The sequence below is a fragment of the Heterodontus francisci genome, chromosome 42 (genome assembly GCF_036365525.1).
Source record: "Heterodontus francisci isolate sHetFra1 chromosome 42, sHetFra1.hap1, whole genome shotgun sequence".
NCBI lineage: Eukaryota > Metazoa > Chordata > Chondrichthyes > Heterodontiformes > Heterodontidae > Heterodontus > Heterodontus francisci.
In genome coordinates, this window is record NC_090412.1 from 25,418,430 (window position 1) to 25,440,864 (window position 22,435).

Sequence of the window (22,435 nt, forward strand, 5' to 3'; positions counted from 1 at the left end):
GGGTGGGGGGTAGGGTGCGATGGTGTTTGTGTGGAGAGTCACTAAAATCCTCATTTGTGATCAAAAACACTTTGATCCAATTCAGCGACGATCAGTAGCAGTAACAGAGACTGCCTCAATTTTCTCACTTCCCCAGAAAGCACAGTGCAAAACATAGATGACCCAAATACTGATACTCCAGGCAGTGCTGCCCCTCAGGAGAACAGGGGGTAGAAATTCCTGCCCTGTGACAGAGATGAAAGTCAGGCACAGGCTTGGCAAAGGACCTAGAGATTGCTAGAGATTGGGTCAGAAACAGGATTGATTGGGTTCCTGCCCCACTCTGAGCTGAAGTGAACAGGCGTGAAGAAGTCTGGTACTTCTGCTCATCCCATTTGGAGGAGTTTGCAGGAGGAACTGGGGGCATTCCTAGACTATTCCAGGGACAAGCCTCTGATAGGCCCAGCATTGTCGCCATCCAGGTGCTGAGAGCAGGCATTAAATACCAACCTGGGCCACATGTGCTTTTGGATCCGCAATGGAACTGGATATTGGGCCGGGCGTATAAGAGGCAGCCGATAGGATACTGCCCATTTTCGGCTGCCGCCAAGACAGATTCCTACTCCATTATGGCTTCTCACACCGACAGTGGAGTCAAAATGGTGGCCATGTCTCAGTGATGTCATTAGCACCTGACGTGCCGACGTAAGAAGGGACCCCACAGATTTCAGTTGGGTGTCCTTGCTGCCTGCTCAGGTGAGCAAGTTAGAACAGGAAACTGTCAGCTCCCCAGGGCAAATAAGCAACCTGGGAGAATTTAAGTGCCCACCTGCCACTGAGTGGGTAAGACTAAAATCACATCCCCTTCTAATCTCTAATATTGGTCAAGTCTTGTGAAACTTTGTGAATCGAGCACATTTCTCAATTGACCAAATGTCTTTCGAGAGCGGTATTAATTTTCACTTTACTGAGCTCTTCAGCCTATGTGGATCAGCAGACACTATTTAAAATGTGAAGAAAATACTCCTTATAATTTAGACAAAAAAAAACATAAAATGCAGTTTGTGTCCTCTTCCTCTTAGACACCCAAGATAATTCCGGGCCAAACGGTGATTCTCAGGGAACTGCGGAGAGCGTACGGAAGCAGCTGCGAAGTGAAGCCTTTGCCCAGCAGCAGTTGGAGGCCCTGGAACGTGTGTTTGAGCGCCAGCACTATTCAGACGTCTTCAACGCTGGAGAACACATCAAATCAGAACAGGTGAGTCTGCTTTCCATCCTGAAGGTATTTGGTGGGAGGGCGAGTTTACCCTACACGCACAAGAGAACGTTTGAACTTTTTAGGTGGTTCAGTCGGTGGCACTTTCACCTCTGAGTCAGAGGTGGGTTCAAGACCCAATCCTGAGACTTGAGCACAAATATCTGTGCCGATACTCCCAGTGCTGTTCTGGAGGAGGACTGCACTGTTGGAGGTGCCATCCTGCGGATGAGACGTTAGACTGAGGCCCCGTCTGCCCTCTCAGGTGGACATAAAAGAACCCATAGTGAAAAAGAGAAGGGGGGTTCTCCCCAGTGTTCTGGCCAATATTTATCCCACAACCTACGTCGATGCAAAAAAAGGCAGATTATCTGGTTATTATCACATTGTTGTTTTTGGGGTCTTTCTGTACATAAATTGGCTGTCGCATTTCTTGCATCACAGCAGGGACGATGCTTCAAAAATATGTCAATGGCTGCAAAGTACCTTGGCATTTCCTGAGGTTGTTAAAGGCACTAGATAAATGCAAATATTCTTTTCTTAATTGATAAGTTACAGCTTGCACTTATATATAAAATCTATGCACCTTAATGGTTGCTGTGTTGTACACAGTCCTTTGTGTCCTTTGTTTAAATTGTCTGAATTCCTCAATGTGCTACTGTTGTGTACACACTCCCAGGAGTGTGATATCTTGTACGTTAACCATCTGAACCAGATTGTTTGCAACCTTGGTGTCACATTTGACCCCGAGATGAGCTAACGACCCAAATCCGCGCCATCACTAAGATCGCCTGTTTCCAGCTCCATAACATCACCCGACTCCACCCTTGCCTTGGCTTATCTGCTGTGGAAACCCTCATCCATGTCTTTTTTACCTCTAGACGTGACTATGCTAATGCACACCTGCCTGGCCTCGCACATTCTACCCTTTGTAAATTTGAGGTCATCCAAAACTCTGCTGCCCATACCCTTACTTGCACCAAGTCCCGTTAATCTCTCACTCCTGACCTACATTGGCTCCTGGTGAAGCAATGTCTTGATTTTAAAATTCTCATCCTTGTTTTCAAATCCCGCCATGGCCTCGCCCCTCCCTATCTCTGTAATCTTCTCTCACCCCTCAACCTTCCGAGATATCTGCATTCATCTAATTCTGGCATCTTGAGCACCCCGATTTTAATTGCCCCACCATTGGCGGCCGTGCCTTCAGCTGCCTAAACCCTAAGCTGTGGAATTCCCTCCCTAACCCTCTCCGCCTCTCTACCTCTCTTTCTTCCTTTAAGATGCTTCTTAAAACCTACCTCTTTGACCGAGCTTTTGGTCATCTGCACTAATGTAGTCTTATGTGACTCGCAGTCTAATTTTGTTTTGTAATGCTCCTGTGAAACACCTTTGGACATTTAATTGTGTTAAAGGTGCTATATAAACACTAGGTGTTGTTGGTGTTGAACCCTTTGGTGTTTATGCATTTCCATCATCTGTTGGTCTAAGTGAAGGTTATTGTAGCCTAGTGGCTGTGGCATTGGATTAGCAACCCAGTGATTGTAAGATCATAATCCACCCGTGGTAAATGATATAATTGAATTCAGTGCACCTGACTGGCACCACAAAATGACCACGAAAGCTATGGGATTTTTGTTGTAACAATCCAATTGGGTCACTAATGTCCTTAAGGGCATTATACCCAGTCTGGCCTGTACATGACTTGAATCCCCCACTGCATGGTTGACTCTTAATGGCCCCAGGGCAACTAGGAACGGACAGTAAATACCACCTTGCGCGTGTTGCCACATCCCAAGAACAAATATAACAACATGAATCAGAAACTGCCAGCTATCTGTTATCCTGTACGTCAACCATCTGACTTCCTCGATGTATCACAGCTATCTACACGCTCCTAGCTATCTGTTATCCTGTATATTTGTTATCCTGTAAACCATATAAGCCAGTTGATGTGTCACAGCTGTGTACATGCTACTGACTGGCAACCTTTGTACATCCCACCTGAACCCCTTGATGCAGTCGTGCTGTGTACACACATTTTGCTATCTACTATTACACATCCAGCTCATACTTCGCTAAAGCGAACAGGTAAAACAGGAATCCACCCAATGTTTAACCTCCTCTGGTGGCACACTGATTAACATGTTGATGTAAACTTCCTTCGTGGTCTGTTTCAACACAGTTGCTAAACTGCTTAGATAAACATTTTAGCAATTGATTTAAATAGCATGCCATGGAGGGTTTAACCAGTTAATGCAACCTGTCCACACAATGTAACCCTTTAAACCCTGGTATCATTCTGGTGAATCTGTGCAGTACCCCCAGTAAGAAACTGGAATTAATGAATACTAGCATTTCTGCTATAAGACCTTGAATACAAATAATTGCATTAAAAATTTGCAGTTAAAGGTTTGAAACAGAAAGTGTTTCTAGTAAAAGTGTTTTTAGTGAGTTTACAGTGAGACACTTATAGTTGGATAGTTTGCAGTGATAGATTTTATCGGGAGAGAATTTATATTCAGTTTGGAGCTTGTTCTCAGAGTTTACACTGAGTGTTTACAAGGATGAAGTTTGTAGTGAGAGTTTATAATGAGATTATTTATACTGATACACTTTATATTAGGAGAGATTACAGTAAGAAATTTTACAGTGAGAGTTCGAAGTGAGTGGCCGGAATTTTACCGCCCGCCCCCCCAACAAGTGGGCTGGAGCCGGGGGCCATAACATTTAGTGGAAGGTGGGGGGCTGTTCCTGATGCTTTCCCACTGCAATTTTACGCGGGGTGGCAATGGCAAGAAACAGACGACCCCCCCAGACCAATCAAAGCCCTTAAGTGGCCAATTAACAGCCACTTAAGGGCCTCCACCTGCTGCTGTTGTTAGTTTACCCATGGTTGGGGGAGGGGGGGGGGGGTGGGGGAGGGATGGTAGCAAAGCCCCAAGAAGTCTGCCAGATAAAACCTGGTGGCCTTCTTGCGGGCTGTGGGGTAGGCCCTGCTGATCGGGCACCCTGTGCCCCACGGATGTCCGCTTCCAAAGCCCCAACTGCCCCCACCGCACAACACTCCAGCCCCACCTCCAACTGACCCCCCCCCCCCCCACCCTTGCCTCACCGGAGACCGGCCAATTGTCCCTGGTGAGGCCCCAAAAACTTATCCGTCTTCTGCGGCCATCCTTCATCTGGCTTGTGCTGATTGGCTGGCACTCCATCAGGCGGGACTTCCTGCCTCAGTTAAGGGCTTAGGGCATGCAAAATCCCAGCATGGCTCCCCAGGTCCAGCGGAGGCGGGCTCACCACCGACTTTCTAGCTGGTGAGCGGGCCCTCCCACCCAACGTAAAATTCCAGTCAGTGTGTATACTGAAAGAGATATCAGTGAGCAAATATATGGTGATACATCCTGCAGTCAGAGTTTTTAGCAAACAATTTTCATGAGAAAGTTTATGTTGAAAGTTTGTATTGCAGAAGTTCAGAATGTGAGACATTGTAGTAAGAGAGTTATGAAGAGTGAAGTTACAGTCAGAGAGATTCTACAGTGACGACACTTCACAAGTACTTAATTGGCTGTAAGCACTTACAGCCATGTGGTGCCATTATTCAAGAAGGGTAGCAGGGATAAACCAGGCTGGTGAGTCTAACATAAGTGGTTGGGAAAATATTGAAAAAAATTCAGAGGGACAGGATTAATCTCCACTTGGAGAGGCAGGGATTAATCAGGGATAGTCAGCATGGCTTTGTCAGGGGGAGATCGTGTCTAACTAACTTGATTGAATTTTTCGAAAAGGTGATTAGATGTGTAAATGAGGGTAAAGCAGTTGATGTAGTCTACATGGACTTCAGTAAGGCTTTTGATAAAGTCCTGCATGGGAGATTGGTTAAGAAGGTAAGAGCCCATGGGATCCAGGGCAATTTGGCAAATTGGATCCAAAATTGGCTTAGTGGCAGGAGGCAGAGGGTGATGGTCAAGGGTTGTTTTTGCGAGTGGAATCCTGTGATCAGTGGTGTACCGCAGGGATCGGTGCTGGGACCCTTGCTGTTTGTAGTGTACATTAATGATTTAGATGTGAATATGTGAGGCATGATAAGTAAGTTCGCAGATGACACGAAAATTGTTGGTGTCGTAAATAGTGAGGAGGAAAGCCTTAGATTATTGGGCGATATAGATGGGCTGGTAAAATGGGCGGAGCAGTGGCAAATGGAATTTAATCCTGAGAAGTGTGAGGTGATGCATTTTGGGAGGACTAACAAGACAAGGGAATATACAATGGATGGTAGGATCCTAGGAAGTACAGAAGGTCAGAGGGACCTTGGTATACTTGTTCATAGATTACCGAAGGCAGCAGCACAGGTAGAAAAGGTGGTTCGGAAAGCATATGGGATACTTGCATTTATCAGCTGAGGCATAGAATATAAGAGCAGGGAAGTTATGATGGAGCTTTATTAACTGCTATAATAAAAGCAAAATACTGCGGATGCTGGAAATCTGAAACAAAAACAAGAAATGCTGGAATCACTCAGCAGGTCTGGCAGCATCTGTGGAAAGAGAAGCAGAGTTAATGTTTCGGGTCAGTGACCCTTCTTTATTAACTGCTAGTTAGGCCACAGCTGGAGTACTGTGTACAGTTCTGGGCACCACACTATAGGAAGGATGTGATTGCACTGGAGAGGGTATAGAGGAGATTCACCAGGATGTTGCCTGGGCTGGAGCATTTTAGCTATGAAGAGAGACTGGGTAGGCTAGGGTTGTTTTCCTTGGAGCAGAGAAGGCTGAGGGGGGACATGATTGAGGTATACAAAATTATGAGGGGCATTGATAGGTTAGATAGGAAGAAACTTTTTCCCTTAATGGAGGGATCAATAATCAGGGGGCATAGATTTAAGGTAAGGGGCAGGAGGTTTAGAGAGGATTTGAGGAAAAAGTTTTTTACCCAGAGAGTGTTTGGAATCTGGAACACACTGTCTGAAGAGGTGGTAGAGGCAGGAACCCTCACAACATTTAAGAAGTATCTAGATGAGCACTTGAAATGCCATAGCATACAAGGCTATGGGCCAAGTGCTGGAAAATGGGATTAGAATAGATAGGTGCTTGATGGCCGGCACGGACACGTTGGGCTGAGTGGCCTGTTTTTGTGCTGTATGACGCTATGACTCTATGACTTCGGGAAGTCTTAAGGTTGTGAAAGGCACTATCTACATTCTTTCTGTCTTTCTTTCTTTCCAGAAAGTTTACAATGGGAGAGTTTATACTAGTTACAGTCCCAGCCAGTGAGGACACCTGGGCCAGAAATCTGGCTTGGGTGTTGGTGCAAAACAGGCGGAATCGGATTGGCCGCCCGTTATACCCAGCGTCTGATAGGCAATTGTACTGCAGTCAACAAAATTAAATATCAGACGCTGGGTAGAAACAGAAACTGAACTGGACCAGCCCTATAAATACTGTGGCTACAAGATCAGGTCAGGGGATGGGAATTCTGTGGTGAGTAACTCACCTCCTGACTCCCCAACGCCTGTCATCCATCTACAAAGCACAAGTCAGGAGTGTGATAAAATACTCTCCATTTGCCTGGAAGAGTGCAGCTCCAACAACACTCAAGAAGCTCGACACTTCAGGACAAGTGTCCAGAACACTTCTCTAGGACAAAGCAGCCAGTTTGATTGGCACCCCATGAACCACCTTAAACATTCACTCCGTCACCACCAACGCACAGTGACAGCAGTGTGTACCATTTACAAGATGCACTGCAGCAATGCACCACGCCTCCTTTGGCAGCACCTTCCAAATCTGTGACCTCTTCCACCTAGAAGGACAAGGGAAGCAGATGCATGGGAACACCACCACCTGCAAGTTCCCCTCCAAGAAATATATCACCGTTCTTTCACTGTCACTGGATCAAAATTCTGGAACTACCTCTCTAACAGCACTGTGGATGTACCCACATCACATGGACTGCAATGGTTCAAGAAGGAAGCTCACCACCACCTTCTCAAGGGCAATTAGGGATGGGCAACAAATGCTGGCCTTACCAGCGATGCCCACATCCCATGAAACAAATAAAAAAAATACCCAAGACAGATTTCTTGCCCCAGGTGTGTAGACTGAAAGGGTTCACAGTGAGGAAGTTGATAGTGAGTTTAAACAGTGAGACAGTTTACTGTGAAAGGGTTAATAGTGCGAGAGCTTACAGTGAGAAAGTTGATAATGAGTGAGTTTACTGCAAGAAAATTCAGTTTGAAAATTTACAGTGCAAAAACCTTTCACGAATGGCTTTACAATATGAGGCTTTATACTGACAGAGTTTGCAGTGAGATAATTTGTAATGAGAGATTTTATAAACCTTATCAGTTCATGTAAACTCTCCTAACTATTTTCATCACCATCGCTTTGCCCTTACCATCTCCTGTGTTCTCTCTACTCCTATGAACTCGATCACTGACCAGGTCATCTCCAAACCCTTCCTTGTATGCCCCATCACCCGCATGCCTCCAATTCTATCTCATTCTGTATTTGTCCCTGGGGGAAAAAAAACTTCCTTCAAGTGACTTTCCAACTGGCCAACTTTCAACTCTCCATTAGCTTCAATGCCTCTGCAGCTGTCTACTTGCTGAACCACATTCCCACATGTACCGTTGATACCCTTGACCCCATAAAACCATGATTGTCTCTTACCCTGGTTGTCCCCCAGTACAGCCTCCATCCTCACTCATTTGAGTCAAAGGGGTGCAGATTTAAACCTCTCTGATGCACCATCCATTTCCAGATCTTGTTGGCCCACACCAAGATCTAACAGGCTTCACTTTTCTCTTGCAAAAGCCACCACTAGTCTAGGATCATTCTGGAGCAAACAGACAAAGCCAGCTTCTTTACTGCGCTACCATTCATCTTCTGAAACCCCTCTACCCTACCCCTTCCACCCTCACATCTAACAACAGGTGTGAGTATTTGTAGTGAGAACATTTATTTTGAAAGAGCTTCTGGTGAGTTTTAGTTAGATTTATAGTGAGAGAGTTTTAGTGATTGAGTTTATTTTGATTGAGTTTATAGTGAGGGTTTATAGGGAATTTATAGGGTGATTGTTTATAATGATTGAGGTTTTAATTAGTTTATGTTAATTGTTTTTGTCATGAGAGTTTATAGTTATGGAGTTTATATTGAGAGAGATAAAAGTGAGAAAGCTTTTTTGAATGAATTTACACTGAGAGAGGCCTTAGTGAAAGGGTTTATAATGCGTTTATAGTGAAAGGGGTTATAGGGAGAGAGTTTGTAGTGAGAGAGACTTTAGTGCCTGTAGTTTCGGTGCTACTGGTGATGTTTTAGTACCAAAATGGCATCTGTGCCACTCGCAATTACTTCTCACATAGCCTGTGCCAAAAGCCATCTTGGTGAGGATATTCGGAGTGTGTTGGAATTATGCAGAGTAGGCATTACCACCAGAGCTTCACTGATAACCTCAGGAGAAGGATGTGGAGGAAGCCCTGTAAGTGCTAGCCTCACACGAACTTGGGTCACCTACTGAGGTGTGCAGCCATTCAACAGGGTGTTCAGTGCTGAGCTGCACATCACAAACGTTATAATTAGCAGGCAGCACTAAGTTTGCATGCTGCCTGCATTAGCTTGAATGGGCGTGGGTTAATTGCACATCGCAATCCCCCACCCGTTTGGGGGGGGATTTTGCACCCAGAGAATTTATGAGAGAGTTTATGTTGAGAAAGTTTATAATAGTTTAATTTAAGAGTTTATTGTGAGAGTTTATGGTGAGAATTTTTTTGTGTGATTACAGAGACAGTGTGAGTTTGTTGAAAGGTAGTAGGTATAATAGAATCTGTACACATATTGTCTCTCCACCTACACTTTGCTAAAATCATTGACTTCTTGCTAGTGTAGAGTTTCTTTTATGCCTCGAAGCCTCAGGTACTTGACCCCACAGCCAGGTTTCATGTCCAGACCGAGACTGTGAACGTTAGCTGGGTATTCTTGTATGGGAGGCTGATCCGGCCGTTTTCCAATGTGCAATCCCTGGGATAAGAATCAAGAACAGGGACCCTGATTAAATTCCTCCTCCTTACCCCAGCGGCAAAGTTCTGATCCTACCTAAGATCAGCACATACCAGCAATGGGCACTAAGACCTGGCCAATAAGGCTATGACCAGTGGGCGGTGTCTTTACTCCTGGATTATGTGGGAGGAGTTGTATAATAAAATTAGAAAGTTTATGAAAATAGGTTGGCGGTGAAAGCTTGTAATGATGGATTGAAATGTTGACCTTTGACCTTACAAAGTAATGGCCAGTGCCGTACAAATACATATGGATCAGATATTGGCCTGGGGTGAATTAGCTCTATTCAAAAGAGGGAATTGTAACCACAGCGCACCAGAGAATCTGTCAGGCCTGTAACTTGCCAAGCAGGTTTTGAAGCAGGCTTCTTGACAATGTACTGCCCCTTTGAAGTGAAGCCCCATGCAGAGACTGTTTATCTTAATGGAAAAGAAATTACAGTTGAATGTCACTATGAATCTCCAGCATCATAAATGAGGGCTGTGGCCGTATACAACTTTTTATAGCTGCTGCCTTATTACAATGGATAACCTTTATTTACTTTCATTAGACTATTAAACAACAAGAGACTATTAATTTTTCGTCTGAAACTCCATCCGAGCCCATAAAGCAAACCAGTTGCTTAATTGAGTTCATTTTAATTTCCCTCCAATCGCACTGAATTACTCCAGTGATAAATCAGGGGGACAGGCCTCACCCCCAGTAGAAAGCCTAATTTGCAGCTAATTAGAAAACTGATTCCCAGTGAAAGATCAATACCACAACGAATTGGAAATGACTTGCAATCTCCACGTCGGAGACGGAAAGAGCGAGTGAGAGAGAAAGAAAGCATGTGGAGAAAAAGAAAGGCAATACAGCCATGTGTCTGGAGTGCAGGGAAAAAAAATCAGTTTTAATCTAATGTAATATTAATCAGGACACTTGGCTTGCTGGTCCTTTTGTTGTTTTTTCATCTTTGTAAAGGTAGCTTTGAGATGTAGCTGTCGGTTTGGAAAGCCGCTTGATATAATCGGACGTGTTTTTAAATTCAATGAGTCGCCACCCCACACTCCTGTACTCTGTGGCTTCTCTTTTCAAAACCATCTCTGCGTTGGGGAATTGCTATTATGCATTTGAATGCTATTAAAAAAGGGAACATCCCCTGCAGCTGGGCGACAGTTGTAGGAGACAATCAGGGGTTAGCTGTTGTTGAATGAAACAAAGCAAGGTCAGTGAGTGGCCTACCAAGACATGACCACTTGGGGTATCACTCCATTCGTAGGTCATTCCAAAAAGTGCCACAAAACTGCAGACATTTTTATCTATCCTCCCTCCATCTCTTCCTTACTTCCGCTCTTCCGTCTCCTTTTGTTCGCCCACCTCTTTTGTTGTTCTTCCTTTATTCTTTCTGTTTTTCACCCTCTTCCTTTCTTTCCTGCTTCCTTCCTCATTCTTTGTTCCATCTATCGCTGGCAGTCAAGTGTTATTCATTGCCGCTTGAGTTATTCTTTTGATTCATTTTGTCCTTATTAACAAGGTCATTGTGACAGATTTGTGCTGCAATATTCCTAGAGGATTGCTTTACCGTCAGTCTAATGGGAATCACTTTAGCCCTGAAATTCAGAGAAGGTGGGAGAGAAAATGGGACAGATCCTGGCTCTATATTTCGACCGGACCTTGGAATTCCAGTCAGCAGAACCATGATTGGATATTCTCCGCTCCCCACCTCCACACCCCATGTCAAGGGGTTGTGTTGGCCTGAATTCCTTAGCTTCTATGAGGCCTCAGCAGAAGTCCTGCCATTGGAGACCTAGCCATTTGAGACCTTGTAAAATTGTTACTGGAGTAAGGTCATCACTATAGGAGGGGACAGATTAACTTTTCATGCTGGAGTGGTCCTAGTGGGAGGTGAAGAACCAAAAAATAAATTTCTGTTGTCCATTTGGGTCTTTGGAGGACTCCAATACTCCTCAGAGTGATGAATTGGCTCAGCTCGTGGTGGCCACCATTGAGGACTCTTTGCTGGATTGAGGCTCCGCAATTAGAACCCTTACAGACAGAGGAGATTTTTATCCCATTAGTCTGCCCTGTATTTGACCCCAGGTTCCAGAGGTGAAGGTCTAACCCACTGCTGCACCTCATTTTGTACTAGATTCATGTGTGCTATTCATGTGAGCCTTCCTGCTGTGATGTACAGCAATGCACTTGAGTTGAACACTTTTCACCTGTCATAGTGACATGTGAAGAAAATTCTGCACAGACTTCACATCAGAGATCGGAACTTGCTCTCTTTTTCAGATCCCATTGTAACATTACCATAAGCATCACTCTTGCTAGCCTGCATCACTGTTAATTGTTAATAAGGACAAAATGAATCAAAAGAATAACTCAAGCGGCAATGAATAACACTTGACTGCCAGTGATAAAGGCTGCCTCTGTGATATGTTTATGATACTCACCCCTCAGTCTCTTACTTATCACAGTTCAAGTCACACTCCAGAAAGTTGAACCCAAAATCCAGACTGACACTGCAGTTCAGTACTGAGGGAGTGCTGTACTGTTGGAGGAGTTGTCTTCTGGATGAGGCGCTAAACTAGGGCCTACTTCTGCACCTAATTTGTATGTTTGTATGTATCTGCCTTTTCAGGTTGGTCTAAACATCCCATGGCACTATTTTGAAGAAGAGCAAGGGAGGATCTGAATCCCAGTATCCGTTATATGCAGTATCTTACTCCCAGTGTCTGTTATTTCTTGGAGTTCACTACTGCCAGTGTCTGTCATTTTCTGTATCTCACTCCCAGGTCTCTGTGCTCCCTGTATCTCCTTTCCAGGGCCAGTTCCTCTCTGTATCTCACTCCCAGATCTCTGTTGTTTGTGTCTCACTTCCAGATTCTCCATTATGCCACACTTTTGGAATGTAAGGTAATATTCATTCTCCATCAGTCTTCTTTGAGAAAACTAAAATGAAATTTCTATTTTTTGAGTGGAGGGTTGTAAAGTCACTTGCAAGGAATCCAAAGCAAACTCCAGTCAATTTCCCCTTCATTACACCTTCATTTTTTGTGTTTCTCTCAGGCTAATGAATATTCCCTCTCTGCCTTGGCCTCTGGATTGGACGATGTCAAAAGCAGCCTCTCCGCCGCTGCTACTCCCGACCTTGGCACCAATGTTACAGGGCCCCAGAGCTACCCTGTTGTGACAGGTAAGGTGTCGACCTCATCCCCCACCTTAGTAATACAAATGGCAGCAAGTCTTGAGTAAAAATATTTCCGTCAGATAACGTGCGTTGTCATTTTGATTGCAAATATTTTTGTTGTATCAGATGGATGGTTTTTCTCATGGTCACACAATTAGTGGTGCATTGCAACATGATCTGTGTTCACAAAGTTAAAGTATAAATTATTTGCCTCCCCCAAATCTTTCAATACTTTAGGTTGCAGAACACCTCGGCTGGCAACACACAGCTGGTAACAGGGTAAAGAGACGAGTGCAGGTGCACTCTAAGAACAGCCAGTATGTTGAATGGGAATTTACTGTCATCCTCGTGGGATGGCCAACTGTCTGCTTTTGAGCTGGGCTCTAGTTTCTGCTGCTTTAAAGCAATAAAAAGCAGATGTTAAAAGAGCATTTCTCAATTTGTGAAGAAATGCCTGGCCAGTTGTATCAGAGGACACCAAGTTAATTTATTTAAAAATCAGATGCTAATTAACATGTAATAGATAGTACACAAACAAGAAATGCTGGAAATACTCAGCAGGTCTGGCAGCATCTGTGGAAAGAGAAACCGAGTTAAAATTTTTAGTCAGTGACCCTTCCTTAGAACTGATGAAGGGTCACTGACCTGAAACATTAACTCTGCTTCTCTCTCCACAGATGCTGCCAGACTTGCTGAGTATTTCCAGCATTTCGTTTTTGTGTTTCAGATTTCCAGCATCCGCAGTATTTTGCTTTGATTTTTGTAATATATAGTAGATGGGTGAATTGATGATCAATAGATGGTGGGGTAGATGAATGGATAGGTGGATAGATGGAGGTTGGTTGGGGAGATGGATGGAGGGATGGATATGTGGATGGATGGGTGGGTGGACTGGTGGCTGGACTTGAAATAGATGGATAAATAGATGGCTAGGTAGATTAATGCATAGGTGAGGTTGATGAATGGGTGGGCGGAAGCTGAATGGAGGGAAGGATGAATGGATAGATGGATGATTAGATGGTGAATGAATGAGCAGTTAGGTGAGTAGCCACTGCGTGGCATAGTGGTCACGTCACTGAACTAGTAATCCAGAGGCCCATGCTAATGCCCTGGGGACATGGGTTCAAATCCCACCACAGCAGCTGGTGGAATTTAAATTCAATCAACTAATTTTAAAAAAAATCTGCGATTGAAAACTAGTCTCAGTAATGGTGCCATGAAACTATCATCAATTGCCGAAAAAACCCATCTGGCTCACTGATGTCCTTTTGGGAAGAAGGTTGTCTGGCCTACATGTGACTGCAGACCCACAGCAATGTGGTTCACTCTTAACTGCCCTCTGAAATGGTCTAGCAAACCAGTCAGTTGTCAAGAGCAATTAGGGATGGGCAACAACTGCTGGCCTGGCTAGTGACGCAATATCCCATGAAAGAATTTTTAAAAAAGATGAATGTGAGGATGGATGAGTGAATGAATGAATTGTGGGATGATGTTAGGGTGGAGAATGGATATACAGGTGGGAGGTGTTTGGGTGAGTGAATGGATAGATGGTTGATTGATAAGTGAAAGGATGGATGGAGAGCTGGAAAGGTTCATGGATGGTGGCAAGGTTTTAGGTTAGGCTGGTGAGTGAATGGGTAGATGGGTGGGTGCATCACTGGCTGGATGGAAATGGGTGCCTGAATGGACAGGTCAATGAGAGGTGGGTGGGTGCATTTTTGTTTGTAAGATGATTCTTATCTTTCAAGTGAAGGGTATTTGACAAGAGCCGAGGCAATTTTAAGAATCTGCGAGAGGACCTGTCAAATGGAGTATAATGTGGGAAAGTGTGAAATTGTCCACTTTGGCAGGAAGAATAAAAAAGAAGCATATTATCTAAATGGTGAGAGATTGCAGAGCTCTGAGATGCAGAGCGATTTGGGTGTCCTAGTGCATGAATCACAAAAGGTTAGTATGCAGGTACAGCACATAATTAGGAAAGCTAATAGAATGTTATCATTTATCGTGAGGGGAATTGAATACAAAAGTAAGGAGTTTATGCTTCAGCTATACAGGGCATTGGTGAGACCACATCTGGAGTACTGTGTACAGTACTGGTCTCCTTATTTAAGGAAGGATGTAAATGCGTTGGAGGCAGTACAGCGAAGGTTCACTAGACTAATACCTGGAATGGGCAGGCTGTCTTACGAGAAAAGATTGGACAGGCTAGGCTTGTATCCGCTGGAATTTAGAAGAGTAAGAGGCGACCTGATTGAAACATATAAGATCCTGAGGGGTCTTGACAGGGTGGATGTGGAAAGGATGTTTTCTTTTGTGGGGGAATCTAGAACTAGAGGTCACTGTTTAAAAATAAGGGATCGCCCATTTAAGACAGAGATGAGGAGAAATTTTTTCTCTCAGAGGGTGGTGAGTCTTTAGAATTCTGTTCCTCAAAAGGCGGTGGAAGCAGAGTCTTTGAATATTTTTAAGGCAGAGGTAGATAGATTCTTGATAAGCAAAGGGGAGTGGAAAGTTATCGGCGGTAGGTGGAAGTGTGGAGTAATCAGTTCAGCCATGAACTTATTGAATGGAGGAGCAGGCTCAAAGGGCCGAGTGGCCTACTCCTGCTCCTAATTTGTATGTTTAGTTATTGATTAACAATGGAATAGCTGTCTCAGAGGTAGACCAGACTGCCCTTTCAGGGGCAACAAGCAGTGTCTTTAGTAAGGAATCCTGCAAAGAGCTACCTTGTAATTCACATTGGAAATTATTTTGAATATTACAGCGGCAAACTGCCCACCTTGACACAAATGATGGAGATGTCATGTGCTCACACTGTTGCCTATTGTTGTATTCACTACCAAACAGTGTAATCTACACTTGTAATTATTGCCCGAACCACATTATGTACAATAGAGGGTAAACCTGTTGGCAGAGACATAGAAACAAGGAACATCCTAGTTTTACAATGACTTAGGTGATTTCAGCCAGGGTAGCGGTAGGAGTGTTATAAATAGCCTCGGTATCCCATGGGAGAGTCAAATCGGCCGGAGTGCCTGCTCTTGATCAGTAGCCAAGTTGGCTGGAAAGTGCACATATTGCATGAAGACAGAATTGGGCTTAGCTACAGCGTACGCCCTGGTGGAATAGCTAGCAGGCACACTGTATGTAGGCTTCTACATGGTGGATGGCTACTGAGGAAAGGAGAGGTGGCACTTGTGCATAAAACTCAGCGGGTGTAAACTTTGCACGGATGCTCTGGAATTTAGAGAGATCAGAGTTCAGTTTGTTGTTGTGAGATGTTATTGATCCCAGTTCGCAACTGCGCTCCTGTGAAAGAGATAACTCGTTATTGTTTTTTTTAAATTCTTTTGTCGGCGTACATTTTCTGCAACCCATTTGGTATTGAACTGGGATGGCAGTTTCAGGAGCCTCAAGTTAAACTTGCATGTGAATCTCATCTCACAGTTGCGAGCATTCTCGCCTCTGAGGCAGAAAGTTAAGGGGTCAAGCTCCACATCCGAGACTTGAGCACAGAATCTCGGCTGAGTCTCCTGGACATTACCGAGGGAGTGCTGCATTGCCGAAGGTGCTGTTTAGCAAATGAGTCGAGGCCCTGTCTTCCCACTCAGGTGGACTTAAAAGGTCCCACAGCACTATTTTGACAAAGAGCATGGGAGTTTTTCTCCATGTCCTGGCTGCCAACAATTACAATTTGCATTTATATAGCACCTTTAATGCAGTAAGAAGTCCCAGGGGTTCATATGGGAATTATCAAACCAATTTTGACACTTAGCCACAAAGAGGATATTAGGACAGATGATAAAATGCTTGGTCAAAGAGGTAGATTTGAAAGAAATTCTTAAAGGAGGAGAGAGGTGGAGAGATTTAGGGAAGGAATTCCAGAGCTTAGGGCCTTGGCAACTGAAAGCCCAGCCACCAATGGTGGAGCGATTAAAATTGGGGATGCTCAAGAGGCCAGAATTGGAGGAGCGGAGAGCTCACAGGGGGTTGTAGGGCTGGAGGAGGCTACAGAGGTAGGGGTGGATGAGGTTGTAGAAGGATTTGAAATCAAAGATGAGAATGTTAAAATACTTGCTGGACCAGGAGCCATTGTTGGTCTGTGAGCAACAGGGGATGATGGATGCATGGGACTCAGTGAGTTAGGATACAGGCGGCAGAGTATTGATGAGCTCAAGCTTATGGAGGGTGGAAATTGGGAGGCCGGTTAAATGACTGTTATAGTCAATAGACCGGAATAGTTAAGCCTCGAGGTAACAAAAGCATGGATGAATGTTTCAGCAGCAGATGAGCTGAGAGAGGATCAGACTCATGCGATGTTATGGAGGAGCGGTGTAGGTGGTCTAGGGGTGATGGCATGGATATATATTTATCCTATAACCAACACTACTAAAAATCATTTTTTGGAATCATTGTGGAAGCTTGCTGTGCATACATTGGTTGCCACTTTTCCTAAATTGCAATGGCGATTACACTTCGAGTGTTTCATTGGTTGTGAAGCACGTTTTTACACTTACCAATGTAAATCTTACTTTCTTAATAACAGGGAACTCCCCCCACATTCATTTTCGAAGCCAGTTCTCTTCCTATCGCTCTCAATAGTGCAGGCTTATGTTCCATGCATCCACATCACAACCAAGCCAGCTCCTGTATTTGCCCACCACCTACATACATATTTAATCAAAAAGCACTGGATAGTGGTCAAGAAAGGAGAGCCCTCTTGGATTTTTTCCTCCTTTAGCCCAGGGATACTGAGGTTAAGTTGTTGTGTCTCAACACTGTCCTGGCTAATACCAGCTAACTCAGCGCAAACAGAGAATCAAATGTGGAATAACCTATTCTGTATGGGTTTGTTCTGCAGCCTGCAGTGACTTCCCTACTGTGTTATGTGGTGACTTTAATGACTTTGGGGCTGACAGCGATCTAACCTCCCTCACTGTGCAAATAGTTAGAAAATTAACTGGGCCCTACATTATCACAAAGGTACAAGGGCAACAGGTGAACTGGTTAAATACAGTAATGCCCAGCTATTAGTGTCAGGTTAATATGAGAGAGCTTTATTAAAATTCACATAATTATACATGAACCATCAAAAACAGTGACAATAACTGCAGTCTATGTAGCAAAGGGACTGATTGAATTCTGAAATGATATGGTGCAGTTATGTGACAAAGGGATTATTTATCTTATAAATATGTGGATTGATGGTTTGACAAACTGGTTAGGCTGGAACAGAAAAGAAAGGGCCATTTCTTCCTTTGTTGTTGAGGTTCTTCTCATCTGATGCCTGGGGTTCACTTCTACATTTGTTTTCACTCGACTCTCACATGAAACACTCACTGACGAAACAGCAAAGAAATCTTCCTTTAGTTTTATCTTCCTGTTCCTTTTATTTTTTTTGCATTTGAATTGTTTACCCATCCTTCCTTTCTCCCATCATTAGTTCTTGCAAACAGCAATTTCAAATCAGTTCAAAATTGAGGTTTTCAATTCATAGCCGTTCCAAAAACAAATCACTAAAAGTACCTATGGAACCTAGCTCTGATTCGCACAGCCCATTCAGACAGTACTGATTGGACAATTAAGCTATCAGTAGTATAAATTGTATGGATGTCTGCTTTTCACAGATTGCACTGGTTACACAAAATCCATGCAAAGTCAAGGAACTCCAAAACAATTATCGATGTACCAACGGATCAATCATTAGAAACATCAAAACAGGAGATTGCCATTCAGCCCCTTGTGTTTATCAGGAAAAAACATAGAAACATGGGAACAAATGTAGGCTATTCAGCCCCTCGAGCTTATTCCTCCATTCAGTTATAGCATGGCTGATTTATACCTCAACTCCATTTACTCACCTTTGCTCCATATCCTTAACAAAAATTTTATAGAGCACAGTTTTGAAAATGTCAATTGACCCAACATCCGCTACCTTTTGAGGGAGAGAGGTTGAGATTTCCACTACCCTTAGTATGAAAGTGCCCTGGAGTTCTGCAAACCAGATTGACCTGTTTCCGAACTTTCATCTCATCTTAGAGCCACCTCAATTCCAAAGATATCCTGCCTAACTGCCCCCAAGGAAATGAGTCACCAGTTGGTCATTGGCAATGGGCCAACACAACTCACTATAAAACTTGTGAGTGCATTACCTCCAACCTCCTGGCAACAGGATGGACATGCTCCACCATGGAGCAGATGTTCCATTGGTTGCAGCTTGTGTTGTGCCAGCTACCCAGATGTTGTAGTTATTGAAGTCCGTTGCCTTGTACCAGGCTTACTGTTCACCAACAGCACCTCACGTGAGGGGATTTGGTCAAGATGTATGACCGCCGTGACACTGACTCCTTGTCCAGGGTTCTCAGTGAAAGGTTGCTGTGAGCCAGAGCCATCCCTTCTTGCAGTCACTTCTCTTTCATGCTGCACATCCACCCCACAGATCATGCACATGGAACAGATGTGTCTTAAGCCTTGGAGTTCAGAACTATGAACTCATGGCACAGAATAAACCTGCACCTTGCTTTCATTGAAAAATGACAAGATTAAAGCACTTTTCACTCCTCAGTCCAGAATTGTATCCAGGCTGAAATTAGCATCCACCAGGAAACCCATGGTTATAAGTCAACAATGGGAATTGATGATTCAGGAGCTTCAAGAACCCCTCTTCCATCTGAGGGCATCCACCGCCAGTTAGCCCATTGCTGCAGGCAGTGAGTAAAGTGCACTAGCTCCTCAGGTGAGTCTGCCAACAACACAATATCATCTGTGAGAAGAGGCATTGCAATACGATCAGAAATGCCTGGAAAATAATACTCCTAATCTGCCACTCTTGATGCATCTGCCACCTGATTGCCCATTGTGCAAGTTTATGAAGATCTTCTTGTAAGTTATTACTGTCCTCCCCGTTATTGAGCCCCACCCCTCCCCCCCCCCCTCCACCCTGCCACCACCCCCCCCCACACAATTGGTGTCATCTGCAAATTTAGAAATCGTGTTTGTGATTTCAAAGTCAAAATCATTAATATAAATAGTGAACGACAGTGGTCCCAAGCACTGATCCTTCTTGTAGGACCACACTTTCCAACTTCTGCCACTCTGAATAATTACCCTTTACCCCTACACTCTGCTTTCTGTCTTGCAGCCAGCAAACTGTCTATTCTGCTGTTTGTCCCCGGCTCGGCATTCTCTGATCTTATTCATTAGTCTATTATGTGGTACCTTATCGAAGACCTTCTGAAAATCAAGATAAATTACAACTACCATATCACCCTTGTCTACTCTGGCTGTTACCTGTTCAAAAAGTTCAATGAGGTTTGCCAAGCAAGACTTTCCCTTTTGAAGTCCATGCTTACTATTCATAAATATATTTTTAGTTGCTAGATGTTCTGCTATTCTCTCCTTTAGTAGGGATTCCATTAGTCAGTCTCTCGTCTATCCTTACAGTTAGAATGCACAGCCCAGATTCGCCCATCTACACTCCCAGCTTCCAACATTTTTCTACAGGCTGCATAAGGTGCCAGATGAAATGCCTAACAAAATCAATGAAAATATTGTAAGTGGTTTTTCCCTGAGCTTTCCAATATTCTGAAATCTTATATAAGGCCAAAACCTTCCTAGACATTGATCAAGAGAATAGCCTCCAGCCTGTTCTTTTCTGGCTGCTCCACAGGTTTCCAAAGCATGCGATACACATTTGTCATTCACTGACATTGGCTCAGAGGAGCCCTTATGATCACAACTGACAATGAAAAATCAATTAGGGATCATTTCTTTGTATTTTCAGGTGCATGAAACCCACTGAGCCTTTTCATTTTCCCAACAGCGCTCCTGATTTCTCAATGTACAGCATCATAATCTGCCTTTACAGCATCTCATCATTGCTCTGTATGTAACAATAAGGGCCTCCTGTTTGTAGCCCATGACTCTCCTTCCCCATCCTTTGATAGGAACCCGACTAGCTTCAGCTTGCTGATGACTTCAGCTGCAGAGGCAAGGAAATCATTGGGCACCTCATTCGCTCTCAGTTCTGCCCCATCAGTAGTCACACAAACCCCCCAGTCCCAAACTTCATGGTCGGCAATATCTTTCTTGTGGGCTGAGCGCCTTGGCTTGATTACTTGCTGTGCAGATAGCATCACCCATTCTAACTTGGCAGTCACCCTTTGTATTTATGAATGAACATGCAGACACGACTTAGACAGCATTATTTATGTCAGAACTGGTAATTCTGTACTGCACACAGTGCCAACCTATGCTGTCCCATCCTTTCTCTGTGTCCCAGGACCTGATGCATTCTGAGGCTCAGTTCACTAAGTCCCTTTCCCCAGAGGCTCTGTTAATTCATCCCCAGCCAGCGTTTGCCCCTCTAAACTGCCTCACTCTCCATTGATTGGTGGTATTCATCCATGCCCCACCTCACGGGCTTGGAGGAGCTGCCAGCCAATGTTTGTCAATATAGAATGGGGAACAAATGGCGACTCAGAAACCACTTTATCCTGTGTGAGTCAGCCAGAGACCAAAAAGCTATTTTGGTAGATGGTATACAAGCAGCATGGTGTGGAGAAGGTGATACAGCTGAACATCTGCTCAGATCATTTGAGTCTTTAATTTGGATCTTATCTCTTGCCTCAGGCAGTGTTGTGTTAGGCCTGAGTTGTCACAGGACTATAAACTCAAGCCCAAGAGGAGATAATTCTGGAAACTGGAGGAAAGGAAGAATAAATTACTTTGGATGGGAAGGATTATATGCATAACGGCACCAGTAGAACTGCTGGACAATAGACAAGAAAAATGCTGCATCCACCAGGCAATCCTCCAAACTCCAGCTCCAACCTATTTCCATCACAATTGCTTTCTCTATTTTATCAATATACTTTGTATTTGTCCTTGGGATGTGGGCATCGCTGGCAAGTTCAGCATTTAATGCCCATTCCTAGCTGCCCTTGAGAAGGTGGTTGTGGGCCTTCTTCTTGAACCTCTGCAGTCTGTGTGCTGAAGATGTTCCCACAGTGCTGTTACATATGGAGTTCCAAGTAAAGGCCTGCTCAGGTCAGGAAAAGAAAACCCGACCCGAACCCGACAGAACCACATCGGACCCAAGCCCGACCCCGACCCAACCCCGACCCAACCCGAGCCCAACCCAACCAACAGAATGTTCACTTTCCCTACCTTCCGATTCCGAATCTGCAGGAAGCTGCAGCATGAGTGTGATGACGTCATCGAGACGCTCACTGCGCAGACTCAGAGTTTCCCTCCTTGACGTCCTGGACTCCCAGCTCAGGCAGGCTTTTCAACCTTTGACACTTACCAGCAGAGCAAAATGCAATACTTGCTGTGTGTGTCCGACTTGGACCCGGACCCGGCCCGACCAGACCTGAGCCTGAAAGCCGGACCCGGAAGAGCGACCCGACCTGACCCGAACCTGACACATGTCGTCGGTTTCGGGTCAGGTAGCAGGCCTTTAGTTCCAAGATTTTGATGCAGCAATGATGAAAGAATGGCAATATATGTCCAAGTCAGGATGGTGTCTGACTTGGAGGGATATTTGGAGGCGATGGTGTTCCCATACACTTGCTGCCCTTGTCCTTCTAGGTGATGGAAACCGTGTGTTTGGGAGGTGTTGCTGAAGCAGCCTTGTGAGTTGCTGCAGTACATCCAGTGGATAATATACATTGCAGATATGGAGTGATGGTGTTTCTGTGCTGTCTATTAACCCTTCAGGATGGAACAGGACTTATTTAAATGATTAATCATTGACTGAACTAGTGCCACAATGCCCATATTGGAGCATGTTAGACCAATGCTGACTGGTTCCATCTACTTTTCCTCAATTGTGTGGTTTGACTCAACTGGTGTTCTACCTCATTGAGCGTTATATGAGTACATTTGAAATAAAAATAAAGTTAGTGGGTTGGTGTTTGTGGCATTTTCGAGTCCTTCAAGACAGTCCTCCATCTCCCAAGGTTGGAAATGAGG

The 22,435-nt window shown here is 44.3% G+C and overlaps 1 protein-coding gene across 11 annotated transcripts in view; it reads left to right on the forward strand.

The window, feature by feature from the left end:
- The window catches only part of LOC137355281 (paired box protein Pax-2-like), a 323,399-nt gene that overhangs the window by 278,387 nt on the left and 22,577 nt on the right, over window positions 1–22,435 (forward strand). For 6 of the 11 annotated variants that reach the window (XM_068020225.1, XM_068020229.1, XM_068020231.1 and 3 more), the window contains 2 exons: window positions 1,062–1,237; window positions 12,340–12,466. In XM_068020225.1, the coding sequence (XP_067876326.1) occupies window positions 1,062–1,237; window positions 12,340–12,466 (303 nt within the window). Of the gene's footprint in view, window positions 1–1,040; window positions 1,238–12,339; window positions 12,467–22,435 lie in introns of all 11 variants that reach the window. The other 5 variants (XM_068020224.1, XM_068020228.1, XM_068020226.1 and 2 more) reach the window with 1 other exon arrangement.